The 17,359-nt window shown below is 43.0% G+C and overlaps 1 protein-coding gene across 3 annotated transcripts in view; it reads left to right on the forward strand.

Moving 5' to 3' along the window:
- Positions 1-666: 666 nt before the first annotated feature.
- MYLIP (myosin regulatory light chain interacting protein) overlaps positions 667-17,359 on the forward strand; it is a 168,900-nt gene continuing 152,207 nt past the window's right edge. The window contains exons 1-6 of one of the 3 annotated variants that reach the window (XM_027128438.1): positions 667-970; positions 2,078-2,268; positions 13,507-13,692; positions 14,990-15,187; positions 15,719-15,883; positions 16,821-17,241. In XM_027128438.1, coding sequence (XP_026984239.1) covers positions 884-970; positions 2,078-2,268; positions 13,507-13,692; positions 14,990-15,187; positions 15,719-15,883; positions 16,821-17,241 — 1,248 coding nt within the window. In that variant the 5' untranslated portion in view covers positions 667-883. Of the gene's footprint in view, positions 971-2,077; positions 2,269-13,506; positions 13,693-14,989; positions 15,188-15,718; positions 15,884-16,820; positions 17,293-17,359 lie in introns of all 3 variants that reach the window. The other 2 variants (XM_027128436.1, XM_027128437.1) reach the window with 2 other exon arrangements.

A 17,359-nucleotide genomic window follows, 5' to 3' on the forward strand; every position in this document is an offset into this window, starting at 1 on the left:
GTTTTGATTCTGCACAACGGGTAAATAGAAGCCTTTGGAGAGGTTTCATAGAGAAAGCACTAGGTCAAGCTCCCTGGCTTATTGAACGACAGCAAAAACTTTTATACTCATATTTTGTTTTCTCAATGACGAGGTCTAAACTAAAGAACAAAAATTCCGCCTTCCTACAGCCCACTGAGGCAAACCCCAGGGAAATCATCATTTTCTTTTCAGGCTTTGGGGTTGCACTCTTTGCTATCTGCTTTCACCACGACGACCACCACCCCGCCCCCCAAACGCGCTACTGGAGCGACCCAAGGCTTCTTTCTGAAGCCGGTAGCTTGGAGGCGTTTAATCACTGTATATTCAAGTCCGACAGAAAGGCGAGCCCACGTGGGAGCCCCGGGCGGTCGCTGGCTCGGAGCAGCGTCTCCCAGCGAGCAGAGGTAGCAAGTGCGTTCCGGGGCCTCCCTCCTTGCGCAGCGCTCAGCCCCCGCGAGCTACCACCTCCCCGGCGGCCGGGGGAACTCAGCCGGCTCTGGGAGGTCGGGCGGCGGCCGAACGGCCGCTGCTATTGGCTGGTCGGGCGGCGGCGGAGGGGCGGGGCCTCCGTGATTGGCGGGGGCCACAGCCGAAGGGGGCGGGGCCGCTATATCAGAGAAGTCCCCGCTGCGACGCAGGCAGTCGGGCTGCTGGAGTGCGGCGACGTCGCGGGCCCGGGGGGGCCGGCGGGGGGGCGGGCGGGGGGGGGGGGGGGGGGGGGGGCGCGGCGGCTGCGGGTTGCAGGGCAGTGGTCTGCAGGGCTTCAGCCTCCCGAGGGCCAGCCTCGCCGAGCCCGGAACTGGGTCTGAACCCCGCGCACAGCAAAGACGAGGCGGCTGTGGCGGCAGCGGCGGCCCCAGCCATGCTGTGCTATGTGACGAGGCCGGACGCGGTGCTGATGGAGGTGGAGGTGGAGGCGAAAGCCAACGGCGAGGACTGCCTCAACCAGGTGAGGACCAGGGGCCAGGCGCGGGGTCCAGGCCGGTTCCCCGAGGCCGAGGGGCCTCGCTGTGGCGCCGGGACTCGCCGCTTGCCGGGGTCCGGCGGCGCAGCGGCGGCGGCGGGGTTAGTGCGCCCCAGGCGCCCGGCCTGCGCCCCCTCCTCCACGAGGCCGTGGGGCGCACGGCCCCTTCGTGGCGTGCCGGGGGCGCGTGGTGGGGTGGGGGTGGAGGGCGCGGGGGACGCGTGGCGGGCCTGCCCCCCTGCCCCCCAGCCCGGGACTTTCCCGGAAGAAGGAGGCCCAACACACCTGCCTCAGGTGTGTGAATGATGCCTCCTGTCGGGTCCCCGCGGGGCCTGGCAGCGCCACCTGCGTCCCGGGTTGAGGTGGCTGGAGGCGGTCGCAGGTCCCTCGGGTTGCTCGGCAGAGACAAGCAGTGCCCTTGTCTCTTGATGCTTCTCAAATGGAGAAGCATTTCTTATGCACCTCCTTGCATCTCCCGATTCGCGGGGGACGAGAGGACGGTAGGTTTGGGTCGTGGACTCCTCGGTTGTCTTTAAGCACGCGTTTCCTTAGGAGTGAGGAGGAACGGTTCCAAACAGTGCATAGTGGTGTGGCAGAAAATTTGATCTCAAGTGAAACGCTGTGCCCTCCAAACCCCTCGACCTGAGATGTTTGGAAAACCTCCTGCAAAGCTTAGCTGACACTTGTGGCGTGTTTCCTCAATGTGTTTGCTTTTTTGGAGTCCAGATGGTTAAAATTGTCCAGATAATAAGCTGCCAGATCAGCTGTGCAGATTGTGCTAGTGGAGGGAATTCCAGTGATTGGAATAAAAAGGAAAATACCCCGTGGATTCCCGTCCTCAGCTTTTCTGGAAGGCTACATTTTGAGAACTCCTTTTGTGCCTCTATACTACATCTAGTGGTTTCGCGTCACTGGAGCCTTAGAACTCTGTTGTTTTAGCTGACAACAGGAATTGTAACACCGTTGTTGAACTTTGTTATTTTTTTAAAAAAAAAAGAATAGGCAGGAATCTTAGACTCAGATGGAGCCTTTGGGTTTGCTTTGACCACATGGACCGCTTGCTCATCCACACTGCATTCATTTTTGTTTTAGGTGTGCAGACGATTGGGAATTATAGAAGTTGATTATTTTGGACTGCAGTTTACGGGTAGCAAAGGTGAAAGTTTATGGCTAAATCTGAGAAATCGGATCTCCCAGCAGATGGATGGGCTAGCCCCTTACCGGCTTAAACTGAGAGTCAAGTTCTTCGTGGAGCCTCATCTCATCTTACAGGAGCAGACTAGGTAAAGTGACGCTAAAATAAACCAATGTCAAATAGACCTCTGATTCCATTTAGGAAGGGCCACTGCACCTTCCCAGAGATGTTCATAGGCAAATTTGTTTTGATACAGAGTGAGTTGGTTATAACTTAGAAGTTTTCCATAGCACAGGTCTTTTGTTGAGGTGAAAAGAGAGCTGCATAGTTGGCCTGGGGTACATTTTCCACCTCTTCTGGTGTTTTTCTTATTTTTATAGACAATGGGAGAGTAAGGTTGAATTCTTACAAACACTTGAGATCAGTGCCACAACGCAAAAAAATTAAAGAAAGAAAGAAAGAAAGAAAAAAGACCTAACTGACTTCCTGATAGTGGCATCTACTGCCCGATAGTAACCTCTGTCTCAGCAGTGTTACTACAGGTCATTGCAGACTGCTCTAACAGAAAGCAGGAAACAGTTCCTCTTGGGTTACTTAAACTTGGTCAACTTCTTCAGCCTAGTGTCAAGTTACAGTGTGTAGCAAAGAGCTCTGTCCGAATTTTAAAAGTTTTTCAGTTTCTTGAAAACTTAGTCAGAAAACTCTTTTAAGGCCAGTAGTAATCTAACACTACCCCACAGATAGTTTATACATGATTGTTGGGTTCAGATTGTTAAATTTATCTCTTCTAGAAAGCCACCACTAGTGGTAGACAATTGGAGCATGTGGTTTCCTTTTTCAAACAGAAAATGGATTCTCCCCTGGACTGGCTGTAATACTTTTCTCAAGGATGAGCCAAGCTAGGAAACTGGTGTTTAATATTTACTGCTGAAATGCAGGAGACCTAAATCTTATAGTGCCATGTAAAAAAAAAAGAAAAAGGAAAATGACTACTTTTAAACATGGTAAACTTTGGATCTTAGTTCTAATGTTTTTCATAATCCTTTGGATTGGAAATTTGCCATGCACATAAAAAATGTGAGTGTGAGAATTATGAGTAATGAGTGAGCCATATCCTTTAAGAGTTTTTAACATGTCATTTTTTTGGTTGTTTACCAGAGGACGTATAGACACATATTTTGAAACACTATTTATTTGAATTTGAAATCTCTCCTTTGCCTTTTTATGGAGCTTTAAATGGTGAGAGAAGTGTTCAATTTTGTATCTGAGGGAAGCTAGTATATTGAATTCTTAGTGCTCCTGAAAATATGTTGCAAAATATTCAAGTGATTTCATATTTAAGGATGTTTTAGCTGTCTATATGAATCAGGATAGGTTGGGTTTTTTATTTTTTTATTTTAAATTAAAGCGGATTTGTGAATGCTTCCACTTTGCACTTCAGTGTGATAACTTGCAGTTGAGTAAGAGAAAATAATATATATATAAAACACCTTGGAATTTTCATTGTGTAGCTTTATCATTATTTTGCAATTATTACAGGGCCTCCAGATTCAAATCTATTTTGATGACACAGGTTTATTTTTTAAACCTGCAGAAACTTGGAGGACCAAATACATCATTTAAACAATGACTGAGGGACTTCCCTGGCGGTCCAGTGGTTAAGACTTCGCCTTCCAATGCAGGGGGTGCGGGTTTGATCCCTGGTTGGGGAGCTGAGATCCCACATGCCTCGTGGCCAAAAAACCAAAACATAAAACAGAAGCAATATTGTAAAAACTTCAATAAAGACTTTTAAAAAATGGTCCAGATCAAATAATCTTAAAAAAAACCCAGTGGCTGCAGTCATAATATAATACGTACATCTGTATTATAAATGCTTACAGATTTTACAATTTGCTACTAGTCTTTACCTGTGCTTTCTTGTAATAGAGTGAATAACTATTATCAGCTCCATTCTATTCATGCAAGAAATAGAGATATTTTATGAATTAGAATTGGAATCAAATTTCCTACTTTATTGACTCAATTGACTTTGACTCGAGATTCATGTCTAATAGCACTCAAACATTGCACATACCTAGTTAGACTAGGTAATTTTAATTGATTTTCATTCCTTTTGAAATTATACTGAAAAATTCATGTGATTTTGACTTTTAAAATATTGGTGTATTTTACTTGTTTTTGTTGGGTTGTCTGAAATAAATACAGAATTTTAAGAAAATGCCACCTAAACTTTATATAGCATTCTGCTTTAATAACTAGATAAAGTGCGTTGTAATTAGCATTGTACCTTTTCATTAGGATCAGTAGTCGTGCTGCGTCGAATGTAGTTACAATTAGCATTGTGTTTATGTGCATGATACTACGGAACAGAAATACTTATTTTCCCTAATATTATGTTATCAAGATAAAGCTGGTTGATAAACTTTTTTGATATTTAATCATTTGTTGTAAAATATTCATATAAAATGCCATGAAAATAAAATCGATCTGTTTACATGGTGAGTAAGCTCAGCTTTGCCAGTCCAGTTATGAGAGGTGATATTTTCCCAGCTCTTCATCAAGTCATGAGGTCAAGTCATCAGTCATTTCCATTTAATACTCAGAAAGTGTCTGGACAGTTTATTAAATGTGCTGAAATATCCTAGCCAAGTTGTCTCTGTGGACAATTAAAGCAGCCTGCTCGCAGTAGCTGGCCTGACTGGGGGCCAGTTAATATATTAGTTTGCATTAGATTAGGGAAGCTGCTGTGAGAATGACAGGCAGGAAGGCCCGTCTGTAAGAGCAGAGCTCTAGGGGCAAGGCAGAAGCCCCTGCGTTCTGGGTCCAGCTCAGCAGTCTGCCTCCAGCATGTACAGCCTTCCAAGACTTGAGCCCAACTGAAAACCCTGAAAGAGATTCTTTAAATCCCTTCTAGCAGTAGACTTTTTTTTTCTTGGCTTCTGCTTCCTCTCCATATTATTTTCCTAATGCTTTTTCTAAATACATTTCTCTGAAGAGAGGAAAAAATATATCCAATGTCTGCTTAGATTGGTAGATAGAGTTAGTCTGGCCTCTGATGTGGCCTGATTTTAGATTTGATTCTTTACCTGGATAATTATGTTTGCTCTGGAATGGGGGATTCTGGAAAGTAACCAGAGAGTTTTGTTTAGACTCAGCTGGCACCTTTCAGAGATTGGCGACAGCAGGTGTTTTCAGCAGATGTTTGCCATGCTATGGATTAAAACGAAAAGTGAAATTAATATATTCCAGAAGTAAATCTGAAATCATAATCATCTTTGAAATTATTACCTTTCAGAGGCTTTCGGTTATTCACAGCAATTCAGACCAGATTTTGTCAACATTTTCAAAACCAGAGATTAGAGAATTATATGCTTCATCTTCAGGGATGGTAATTATACCATCCATTCCCAGTAAAATCTTTCTGTTTCTCCTTGACTGCCACGTTTTAGCAGAGCTCTGTGTTCTTTGCTAGAGGCACCCTGCTTGGTTAAGACTTACCAACACCTGAATCCTCTATCCCAGAAACCAATCCCAATACAGGGGCTCCGTGAGTGCTGAACTACATGTTCATGGAAATGCTATAATCCTGAACATTGCATCTCATTAGGATCTTAAAAGTCGCAAGCAGTGATGCGTTTGGCTTCAGACCCCAGCTCACTCATCACTCCCTGGGGAAGCCTTCTCCAGGCGTGCTCAGGAGACTAAACTCTCCCAAGACATCGTGTAGCTTTCCTTTATAGCATTTAATGAGTGTGTAACACTCCATTTACTTATGTGACAATTTGCTTATTGTCAGCCACTCTAATAATCTAAAATTCCATTAAGCAAGGAGCTGATCAACCTTGTATACCCAGAATCTAGCCAGTGCTTGGTGTGTAAATATTTGTTGAATCAATGAATTAAGAACTTGGAAATAAAAAAAAATAGGGTTAACTGATACTGTGATAATATAAATTTTCTTATAGGTATTGAAATGTTTGCCAGTTTGCTTCTAACTTGAAAAGTTTGAGAATGTCTAAAAGAATTCTCACCACTAAAAAATGTTTTGTAGTGATTTTTCTCAGTTAAGAATTTGCTCAGTGCTTGGCATTCTTTTGTTTGCTTGCTTCCTTCCTTCGCCCCCTCTACCTCATTCCAAGGCGTTTGTTCATTGTGGTTGTTCTTATCTAGAATGAACTACCACGCTCCTGGACCTTTTATGAAGTTCAGATAGTTTTCAAGCCACAGGCTCACTTTATCTAATTTCACCCAATTTGTAGGTCCTGACTACTTATTAAACTCAATTTTTCCCTGTCTCTCAACAAATATTACTTAGACAAGTGAAAATCGAAGGAAGATGGCATCACTGAAACCCACAAAGCAAATGCCACATGCAAACTATAGGCAGGTGGGGGTGACAATCTCAAATCAGTACACAGCTGAATCACATTGACCCTAGCCAGTGCCTGTAATCACATTTGAAGTCTTATAAAACATCATCACGCAATGAGAAGCCCACGCATCGCAGAGAAGAGTAGCACTCGCTCACTGCAACTAGAGAAAAGCCGGCGCGCAGCAACGAAGACCCAACGCAGCCAAAAGTAAAATAAATAAAATAAATAAATTTAAAACAAAACACATTGTCACGATGGTAAAGGTTGATTACAGAATTTACCTTTGTGTGATTCAGGATGGGTAAATTCCATAGGATGCATTGCAGGAGTATTATGCTCTTCATATCAACTACATGCCTAAGAGTGGAATGACACTGTTTTTTTTTTTTTTGGTATGCCCAAATACAACACAGGCTCCAGGAAAGTAAAAAATGGTAAAGACAGACGTGTATATTATTTCCAAAGAAAGTATTAATTACATTTCTGAATTCTTATTTATCTTTTAAGTTTTTCTTTCTGTTCAGAGTACGGGATGTTTGTGGTGGTATATGGTTATTTTAGCCACAGACTGCCCGCCTGGGCCCCTTCAGTCTCTTTTTGAATTTCTGATACTTATATATGTGTATGAAATATCAGAGAACATTGAGAAATTGATTTTTATGTAACCAAAATGAACTGTTCATTTTGAATGTCATTATAAATAAAATTTGAATATTTAAATGGCACAAAGGGCAGATTCAGGGTGACCAGTGGGGTCAGGTTCCAGGTTTATTTATTCTCTGAGTCGTGTACCACCACAGCCCGATCCCAGACCTCTTCTGGACCTGATAGCCCTCCACACTAATCTAAATTGTTGAGAAAGAGATTGTAGTTAATGCTCTTAAACTACAAGATTGCCCGGACTGTTGTTTGCCTAGGGACAGCTATCTACTGTGAGTAATCATATTTTTTAGAAGTCCAGATTTTTATGCTTCCAAGTGTTTTTCTGCTGTGAGTTGTAACTACTTTTGAACTTAGGAATTTCCCTCACCTGTACCCTCCTTATCTTTTAACTGCCTTGGAGCCGAGGAGAAAGCAAATTTATCGGTGATTCCCATTTTGCATTTTGGGCTTTGAGAAGGATTTCCTTAAACCTGAATAGAGACCTGACTTGGTAATTATTGGCTCTGACAGGTTTGTCAATTGTAAGCCTTCCATGAAGTGTGGTAGATGTGATGGTTCATTTTAGGTGTGGCTCTTCATTTGAATTCTGAACCTTGACCCTAGGGATTTTTACTGTTGTTATTTTCTCAACCTCTTACTATGAAAAATTTCAAATGTATGGATAAGTTGAAAATTTTTACAGTGAACACCCAATACCTAGATTCTACTATTAACAGTTTAATATACTTGCTTTATCACATATTTATCCATTTATTGATCCCTCTATCCATCCATCAGTCTATTTTTTCATGCTTTTCAAAATAAGTTGTGTGTGAGTACACATCTCCCTAAATACTTCAGTATGTGTATCACTAACTAGAACTCAGTATTTGCCTACAGTTCTTTTTTTTCTTTTGATTGATACAAAATTTATATATGATGAAATGCCTAAATCCTAATATACCACTTAATGAGTTTTGGCAAATGGATGTACCTGTTTAAACAAAACCCTTATCAAGTATGAACCATCACTCCAGAAAGTTCTCTCATGCCTCTCTGCAGTCGTTCCCACCCCCCCCTTCCCTACCGCCACCCCACAACCAGGTTGTATGTTTTTCCAGCATAGTTTAGTGATGCCTGTTCTACTTCATGTCAGTGGAATCGCACAGTATGTACTCTTTTGTCTCTGGTTCCTTTTGTTCATCATAAATTTTTCGAGACCCATCATCTTATTGTATACATCAGCGGCTCGTTCCTGTTTATTGCTGGATAGTATTCCACTGTAGGAACGTGCTGCTGTTTGTTTATGCATACTCCTGTGATGAATACCTGTTTTCCAGCTGTCGTGAATAAAGCCGCTCTGAGCGTTCAAGCACAAGTCTTTTGTAGACGTGTGTTTTCATTTCTCTTGAGTAAATGAGAATGGAAGAGCTGGGTCCTAGAGGAGGTAATTGTTTAGCTTATAAGTAACTGCCACATCTTTTCCCTAAGCGATTGTACCATTCTGTACTCCTGTCAACAATGTACAGGGGACCAGTGCGTCTGCATCCCTGCCAGGTTTCAGGTGGGTTTATAGTGGTAGCACATTGTGGTTTTAATTTCTGCATCTCTGTTGATTAATAACACTTTCATGTGCTTATTGGCCTTTTGTACATCTTTTGCGAAGTATCTATTCAAGTCACTGGCCCTTTTTTATTGAGTTGTTGTCTTTATTTTTGAGCTGCACAAATTCTTTATATATACTAGTCCTTTGTCAGATATGTGTTTTATAAGTGTATTTTTTTTTTCCTGTGGTTTGCCTGTGTTTTTGATGCCTTTTGATGAGTAGAAGTTTTTAACCTTGGTGAAGTCTCACTTATCCACTTTTTTCTTTTACGGTTTTTGCTGACTGCATCCTGAGGGGAACCTACCTCCAAGTCGTGAAGACACTCTCCCGTGTTTTGTTCTAAAAGGGTTACAGTTGTAGCTTTTACATTTAGGCCTGTGATCTATCTTGAACTGATTTTTGTTTCACTGGAATTTAAGATACAAAACAAACCTATAGCAATTCTGTTGTGACTTGATAATTTTTAAATATAACTTGGCAGTTCGAGCTTGTGGTTTAATGACTCATTGGACTGAGACGGGCATATGGGTGATCTCAGTGGGTGTCTCGCTCTGTGAGGGACAAACCAGCCATTACAACGGAGGGCCAAGTTCAGTCAGTCTCTTGGGGAGAAATTCACTTCAGTTATTAGGACTGGAGACTTTTTAAAAATAGCTACTTAGCCATTTTCGCGATGTCTTAGGTTAGTTACTTAATTTTGAGTTTAATAGTAAATGTGGAGATAGTTGTTTTATATTTGTGTCATGAAAAGCTCTTCAAAATTATGTAACTGGGAAGATAACTGGAGGGCAGTAATTGAGAGTAACTGTGATGAGCAGATCGACAACTCCCGATTGGTTTGCAGAGAGTTCTGCTTTGATTATTAGATGATTTCTTTATGAGACAAGCCAGGGTTTAGAGGAGAGTGCTCTGATTACAGTTCTCAAAAGATAAATGACCTAACTTTATTCCATAAAGCTATGGAAAGGAGTTCATTTTAAACATAGAGGAAATCTGAAGTACATACTCTGAAACAAAAATATATTAAGGATATGTGACTCTTTTTAAAATTAAAATATGACATATCCTTATATTTATCCCTCCCCCCCTTTTTTTTAAGTCTTCCCTAATGCTGCAGCAAGTGTGAATTCATTAAATGCAGACATGAGTTAGCTAGAACGTTTCACTTTGGGGCTCCAAACCCCATCCATATATTGAAAGTGTATCCGTTTTCTTAGTAACTGGGTAAAGCTTGAAGAGTCATGAATTTCAAGGTGCAACCAGAACAATGTTTAGAAAATGAGCTTATGTCTGTTAGGACATATTCATAGACATTTGCTTAAGACAAAGAAATCATTTTTTCCAAAGGCTTTCTTTCTGCTTATGATTCTAACATGTAGCCTAAATTGAATTAGATAGGCCAACCACTTTTGATCTTTAGTTAAAAAAAAAAAAAAATTCACTGCAGGCCTGACTTCTTTGACCACATCTGCTCATTTTGATATTATTGGTAACTTTTAACCACTTTACGAAATGGGAGGTGCGGTGGGGGGGGCGGGAATCCACGAGCCAGACAGTTACAGGCCAGATGGTTGGAGAGAAAATAATAGGAGAAAATACTTGACTGAAAACCACCCCTAATTATTGAGCCATCACTGGATTCCGTGTGGAAATGTTTCTGCATGCCCTGCCATTCTCCCTCTTCGAAAGAGCACATTAAATAGAGTCTGCAGATGGCCTGCCACCGCGTGACCTTTGCTGTCACTGCTGCACGTGCTCTTCTCCTGGAGAGCATAAACTTATCACCCAAGAGCCAGTTTGTAGCCAGAGTTATTTTGATAGGATACATTCCTTGACACCAAAAGGCTGTACCTTCCATCGAAACAGGAGCGATCAGATATATTCACCCTGGGACCTCGGCATAGGGCTTGGCACAGTGGCGATGCGTGGCAGATTTGTTGACTTGAAATGAAAAGGTTGCTTGATAGCCATGAAATGGCAAAATGCAGGAAGGGCCTTACCAGAAAGTTTCTGTAAATGATAAGGAGGAGGATTTTTGTACTCACAGGGTATCGACCGCAGTGCAGCCGAGAATGTGGAGTATGTTGAAAAGGCTCTTGTCCCCCACCTCCTTTTGGAAAATTCTGACTCCCAGACCGAGGAAGGATCACATTACTCTCAGGCTGCTGACCACCTGTTAACATTTTGTTACTGCTGCTGCTTTGCCTTTGATTTTGACAGCTGTCTGTCCAGAAGTCGGTCCTGGATAGTTTGGAAAAGGAAATTGGATCAATTTTGAAACTCTTCTTTTGCAGGCTAAACTAGTCTCTAACTTAATACTTAGGAAATAAGTTAAAAGACATTTTCACATAAGCAGTAATTAAATTCAGAAAACTTAGTTTGGGTGATACCCTTAAAATCTTTCAGCACATACTTTCTTCTTTAATGGAAGTATATATTTAAGTTTTTGTTCCCTACTAACGTGTCCACTGATGAATGCAGAGACAGAGGTACCTTAATCAAGATGACGTTTACCGAACAGTCCTCTAAAAAGCTTTCTGAGGGCTGAAGCAGTGTTGTAACACCAAGATTTTAAGGGACGGCTAGACCTCAGTCCTCAGATAGCTATTTTAAAACAAGTTATTTTTGTAGTTATTTCTTTGCCCCAGTAAGGACCCCCTTCTCAGTTTAGCAGTATGTCAGAAATACTTTAAAGACAAGCAGATGTTTGGGTTAATAAAAACCATGCTTATCTTCTTCCAGTGCTATTATGCATTCTTCACTGTGATTTCTTCATAGGGGGCTTTGAATAAAGAAAAAACTGCAGTGTTTGGCAGAGTCTGATAATTTTAAACATTTCTTTATCATTATAGAAGGCACAAAATGTTGAATTTAAACATGTCTTAAAGGAGGATTAAATGGCTCTTGTCAGCCTGAAGTTTTGAGACTCTCAACAGAGCCCCTCCTTGTATTTCTAGCCTCAAGTTCCCTTGCCTCCTTTTTTTGCATTGTTCACGTTATCCCTTCTACCTGGATGTCCGACACAAGGCTAGCATATAAATAAAAGCATCTCGAGGACTGGAATAAGGGTATCCAGCTGAAGGGGAGGAATTTAGGAACCCTGTTCAGAGCTTTACAATGATGATCATAATTCATTTGTTAACAGAAGGAATAGTATGGCATTGCAGCATGTTTGAGAGACTGTATTGAGTCATCCAAGGAAGGTTATACATTTGCCAGAGACAGATTTCATAATCCAGGCCAGTGTGCCTATGACAGTTTAGATACTCTGTTCAGAATCTTCGGCAACACGGATTGGCAGCCAACAATATCTGAAGTTTTCCAGGATTTCTAATTCTCACATACCTTTCGGTAAATGTAGAATACAGTGTTGTATACAATTAGGACAGGCTCAGATGGAATGGAACCAGGATGGGAATATAAACTAGTTGCAGACCACGTGTAGTTTTACGTACATTTATAGAACTCTCTGATGTTAGAGGCACTTATGAAGTCAGCTCAGGTGCAGCTAAATACTAGAAGTTAGAACATGTCAAATATAATAGAGGAATAGATAGTTTGCATGTGATATAGACAAAAGGGTATCCAAATGAGGGGACAGGAGGAGTGGCCTTCAGGACAGAGGGAACAGCAAGACCAGAGACGTGGGGGCGTGAATGTACTTGGTTTTTCCAGAAGGAGGAATTGTCCCTTTCCTGGGACGTAGTGGCTAGAGGGAATGACAGGAGATGTGGCTGGAAATCTGGGGCCAGATGCGGAGAACCCTGGGTTCATGCTGACAGTGTGCTTCCTCGGCAAACAATGGGGATCTCTTGAAGGATTCTGAGTGGAGAAATGGCAAGTTTATATCAGAAGCAAGCAACTTGGAAGGTGGATTCACAGAGTCTAGAAGAGAGATCAGCTTAGAGGATATTGTAAATTCTCTGACAGTTGAGAGCTACAAGTAGGATAGAGGAGGTAAAAATGGGAAAAACGGAACTGGATTTAAAGAGTTTTCAGAGACAGAGGAAGATGAAGAGTCAAAAGTGAGTCTGTGGTAAAAATAACAAATCAGTCTCTGGTTTCCACTGGGAGAAAAAGTGGGTTTGGGGAGAAAGTTTGGCTTTGAAGAAGGTGAAATTGGGATACTGAAGACCATCCAGTGGAGAAGCCTGTTAGCACTTGGATATTTGAATATGATCCTTAGGAGAGAAGTTGGGGTTAAAACTAGAGATTTGGGGCTTCCCTGGTGGCGCAGTGGTTGAGAGTCCGCCTGCTGATGCAGGGGACACGGGTTCGTGCCCCGGTCCGGGAAGATCCCACATGCCGCGGAGCGTCTGGCCCCGTGAGCCATGGCCGCTGAGCCTGCGCATCAAAAAAAACTAGAGATTTGAGGGTCATTTGAATAAAGGTGAGGCTTGTAAGATAATAATTACACGTCAAGATAAAGTTTTTCTGATTAAGATCATTTCTTTTAAATAGTGTAATGCAGAAACATGTATATAATTATTTTACATTTTGTAACTTGAATGTTACTGAACTTGTCATAGTTAGACTTGTTTTGTTTGGGTTAAGACTTTTTGTTTCAGAGAAACTTAATCCTTAGACTTATTTTGCCTTACTACTCATGATAAAAAAGGGTCTGTAACTGTAAGCATTTTTAAGGTAGCTTTCTTCCTTGCTCTCTTTTCCTTACTTAAATGGGATTATGAAGTTGCTAAGCGGTTGGGTCCGATACCAAGTTAGTCCCTCAGCATAACCTCACTCTCACATTGCTTTGCAGGCATATCTTTTTCTTGCATATCAAGGAGGCCCTCCTGGCAGGCCACCTCCAGTGTTCACCAGAGCAAGCAGTGGAACTCAGTGCCCTCCTGGCCCAGACCAAGTTTGGCGACTATAACCAGAACACAGCCAAGTACAGCTATGAAGAGCTGTGTGCCAAGGAGCTCTGCAGTGCCACCTTGAACAGGTGAGGCTGCAGTTCAGGCTCATGTTTATTGTCATAGATCTAGCAAATTTATAAGAATTTCCAGAAGAAAATCAAACTATGATAGATACAGGTAATTTGTAAGGTTGAGACTAGACCATTGCCCAATATAACCAACTATTTTCAACAGATTCTTAGCCTTTTCTTTGAGAAACTTACAAACACAAAACATAATCCACACAAATAAATGCCCTTATACAAAATACTATATAACAGGAATTGTAACATCTCTGACCTTTTAAGAATGCATATCTCTTAAAAAGTCTGTCATGTTTATCGGCATTTTCCTCATCCCAGCAAGGATTAAACCAAGAGACCTAACAAAGATGTCTTAATTATCTATTCCTGGGTAACAGGGTTGCCCCCCTAAACTTAGTGGCTTAAAACAACAAAATCATCTCACAGTTCTCTGGGTCAGGAATCTGGCTGTGGCCCGGTTGGGTTCTCTGGCTCCAGATCTTTGAGGAGGCTGCAGTCAAGCTGCTGGGGGGGTTCAGTCTCATCTGAAGGCTCACACGAGGGAGGGATCTGCTTCCAGTTTGGCTCAGGTGACTTGTTGGCTGGCCTGTGCCTTCACCATGGCGGCCTCTTCGGGGGGGCTGTTTTGATAACGTGGGGACTGGCTTCCCCAAGGACAAACAGTTGAGTCAGAGCAAGAGCAAACACCCAAGACGGATTCAAAGTCTCTTTATAACTTAATCTCAGAAGTGAGTGACAGCACATCACTTTGGCCGTATTCTGTACATTAGAAGCAAGTCGTTACTCCAGCGTACACTCAAGTGAAGGAAGTTACATGAGGGCATGGATACCAGGAGGTGGGGACCTTTAAGGATGGTATTGGAGGCTGTCCGCCCCAATAGATAAAATAGATCCTGCATTTTTCAGTTGCAAATGACCTAATCAATCCCATATAATGATATATTATAATGAAACTTAGAAAGCAAATCTAGACAAATGGCATGAGACATTGCTACGTATAAATTTCTTATGTATATTTTTAGAGATTTTCCATAGTTCTTTTAATTCATCCCCATCTGGCATCCCCCATAGTTTTTTCTCCTAATGATTTAATAGTTGAGATCTTGAACAGTGTCTTAAAAGTCTTTTACAATAAGTTTGCTAAATAAATGAAATATCAATAGTATATAGCTTTGAGTTTTTGTGATTCGTAAATGACAGTGTCAGTATAATTCACTAGTAAAAATGATACCGATTTATCTCTGAAGACTACATCAGTTAATCCTTCTGTATGCCTCTCTGCCCTTTTGGTGTCTTGCAGCATTGTGGCAAAGCATAAGGAGTTGGAGGGGACCAGCCAGGCTTCGGCTGAATACCAGGTTTTGCAGATTGTGTCCGCAATGGAAAACTACGGCACAGAATGGCATTCTGTGAGGGACAGCGAAGGGCAGAAACTCCTCATTGGGGTTGGACCTGAAGGAATCTCAATTTGTAAAGATGACTTCAGCCCAATTAATAGGTAACCCAAGTCTTAAATTTTTGTTTAGACCTACGTGTGTATGTACTTTTGTAGCTCTGATGGTGAAAATAGGAAATGGGGAGGGATTTACTAGACAGTCATCCTTTAGGAATAATGTATTTCATTTTGGGTAGGTACATTCATTTTATTCAGGCCTTGATAACCATTCCAATATTTTTTTTTAAATATAGGCTCAAGTGTACTGATGTGACAGAGTTAATATTTTTCACATGTCATCCACGGCTATAAAAATCTCATTTCACACACACACACACTCACACCCCACACTCACACATACACTCACACACCCTCACACACACACTCACACTCACTCCAAAACTTGCGCCAGTGCTCCTCTCCAACTCTTTTCAAAGAGCCTTCATACCTAGGGAGCAGAGTGCTTAGCTGATGGTCCCAGGCAGAGTGTCTGGCTTTATGGCTGGGCCCTGAGCACATGGGAACCCTGCAGAAGCACACACATGGTGACCCATCTCCCCTGGGCTTGCTCACTTTTCTCTTCCCACGTTTCAGGATTGCTTACCCTGTCGTGCAGATGGCTACCCAGTCAGGGAAGAACGTGTACCTCACCATCACCAAGGAGTCTGGGAACAGCATCGTGCTCTTGTTCAAGATGATCAGCACCCGGGCAGCCAGCGGGCTCTACCGAGCCATCACCGAGACGCATGCTTTTTACAGGCACGTACCCCTGTGCACCCCGTAACCCCAGCGTCTGCCACAATGCTGAGATTTCCAGGTGACAGCAAGGCTCCTGTGGTTCCTGGTATCACTGTGTCAGTGAACCTTGTATAGAGCTTAAGAAATCGGTTGTTTTCGAACCCTTCATTTCTACCATAGCAGTGGGGTCCTTCTCAACATCATCCTGCTTTTCCCTCAGGGTGTGTGTGTGTGTGTGAGTGAGTGACAGAGAGAGAGAGAGAGAGAGATGCATGGATTCGCTCTACTGCTTATCTCTTAGCCCTTTCCTCAGAGCTCCCCTTCCCCGAGGTGACTGAGCGGTGGGGCCTGTTCAGCCGCTGCTGTTGCCCTTTTCCCACAGGATGACCCAAGTCGTCTTTCCTTCCTGGGAGAGCTGCTACCCTGAATCCTCAGTGTGTAGTCTCGATAACTGTATTGATAGCCTTATTTCCAAGGGTGCTTTAAAGTAGACTTGTGATTTGACTCAAATATTTGGAAAGTTTTTTAAAAGCTAAGAAGTTTAATTGGCAGGCAACCAACCCTTTTTTTATGTTAAAGTAGACACACACATTGTGGAGCAGAATGGAAAATTTGTAGCAATTTTTAACATAAAGCCAAGACTACAAAGAAGAATTTCCTTTTTCTTGCCATGAGCTGCTTTGGACTGTAGTTCTGTCCCTGGAGGTGGAGGTGCCCTCTGGTTTACAGCTGCCTGATCAGGGCTCCTTCCTTTGCAGACACTTGAGAAGCACAGAGGTAGAATCATTGAAATACCTAACACCTATGAAACTGGAAGAATTCATTTTCAAGCACACAAACAAGAATATTTAATGTCTGCTCCCATGAGCATCATTATTCACAGCAGTGTTTAAGGTCTGGCTCGTGGGGACGCCCAGGCCTGTCAGTACTGAGGTGGGTGTTACATCTCTGTCCGTAGGTGCGACACGGTGACCAGTGCCGTCATGATGCAGTACAGCCGAGACCTGAAGGGCCATTTGGCTTCTCTGTTTCTGAACGAAAACATCAACCTGGGCAAGAAGTATGTCTTCGATATTAAAAGAACCTCCAAGGAGGCGTATGACCACGCCAGGAGGGCTCTGTACAACGCGGGTGTGCTGGATCTCGTGCCGAGAAGCGACCCCAGCCCTCCAAACTCTCCCCTGAAGTCCTCGGAGAGCAGCATGAGCTGCGGCAGCTGCGAGGGCCTTGGCTGCCAGCAGACCCGGGCCCTCCAGGAGAAGCTGCGCAAGCTCAAGGAGGCCATGCTGTGCGTGCTGTGCTGCGAGGGTGAGATCAACTCAGCCTTCTGCCCCTGCGGCCACACTGTGTGCTGCGAGGGCTGCGCCGCCCAGCTCCAGGTGAGGATCTTCCCAGCTCCAGGTGAGGGGGCGTTTCCAGCTCCAGGTGAGGTTCCTCCTGGCTCCAGGTGAGGGTCCTTCCGCCTCCAGATGAGGGGATGTTTTCAGCTCCAGGTGA

This window comes from Aethalodelphis obliquidens, unplaced genomic scaffold (genome assembly GCF_003676395.1).
Source record: "Aethalodelphis obliquidens isolate GAN/ISIS:26980383/991018 unplaced genomic scaffold, ASM367639v1 scaffold34, whole genome shotgun sequence".
NCBI lineage: Eukaryota > Metazoa > Chordata > Mammalia > Artiodactyla > Delphinidae > Aethalodelphis > Aethalodelphis obliquidens.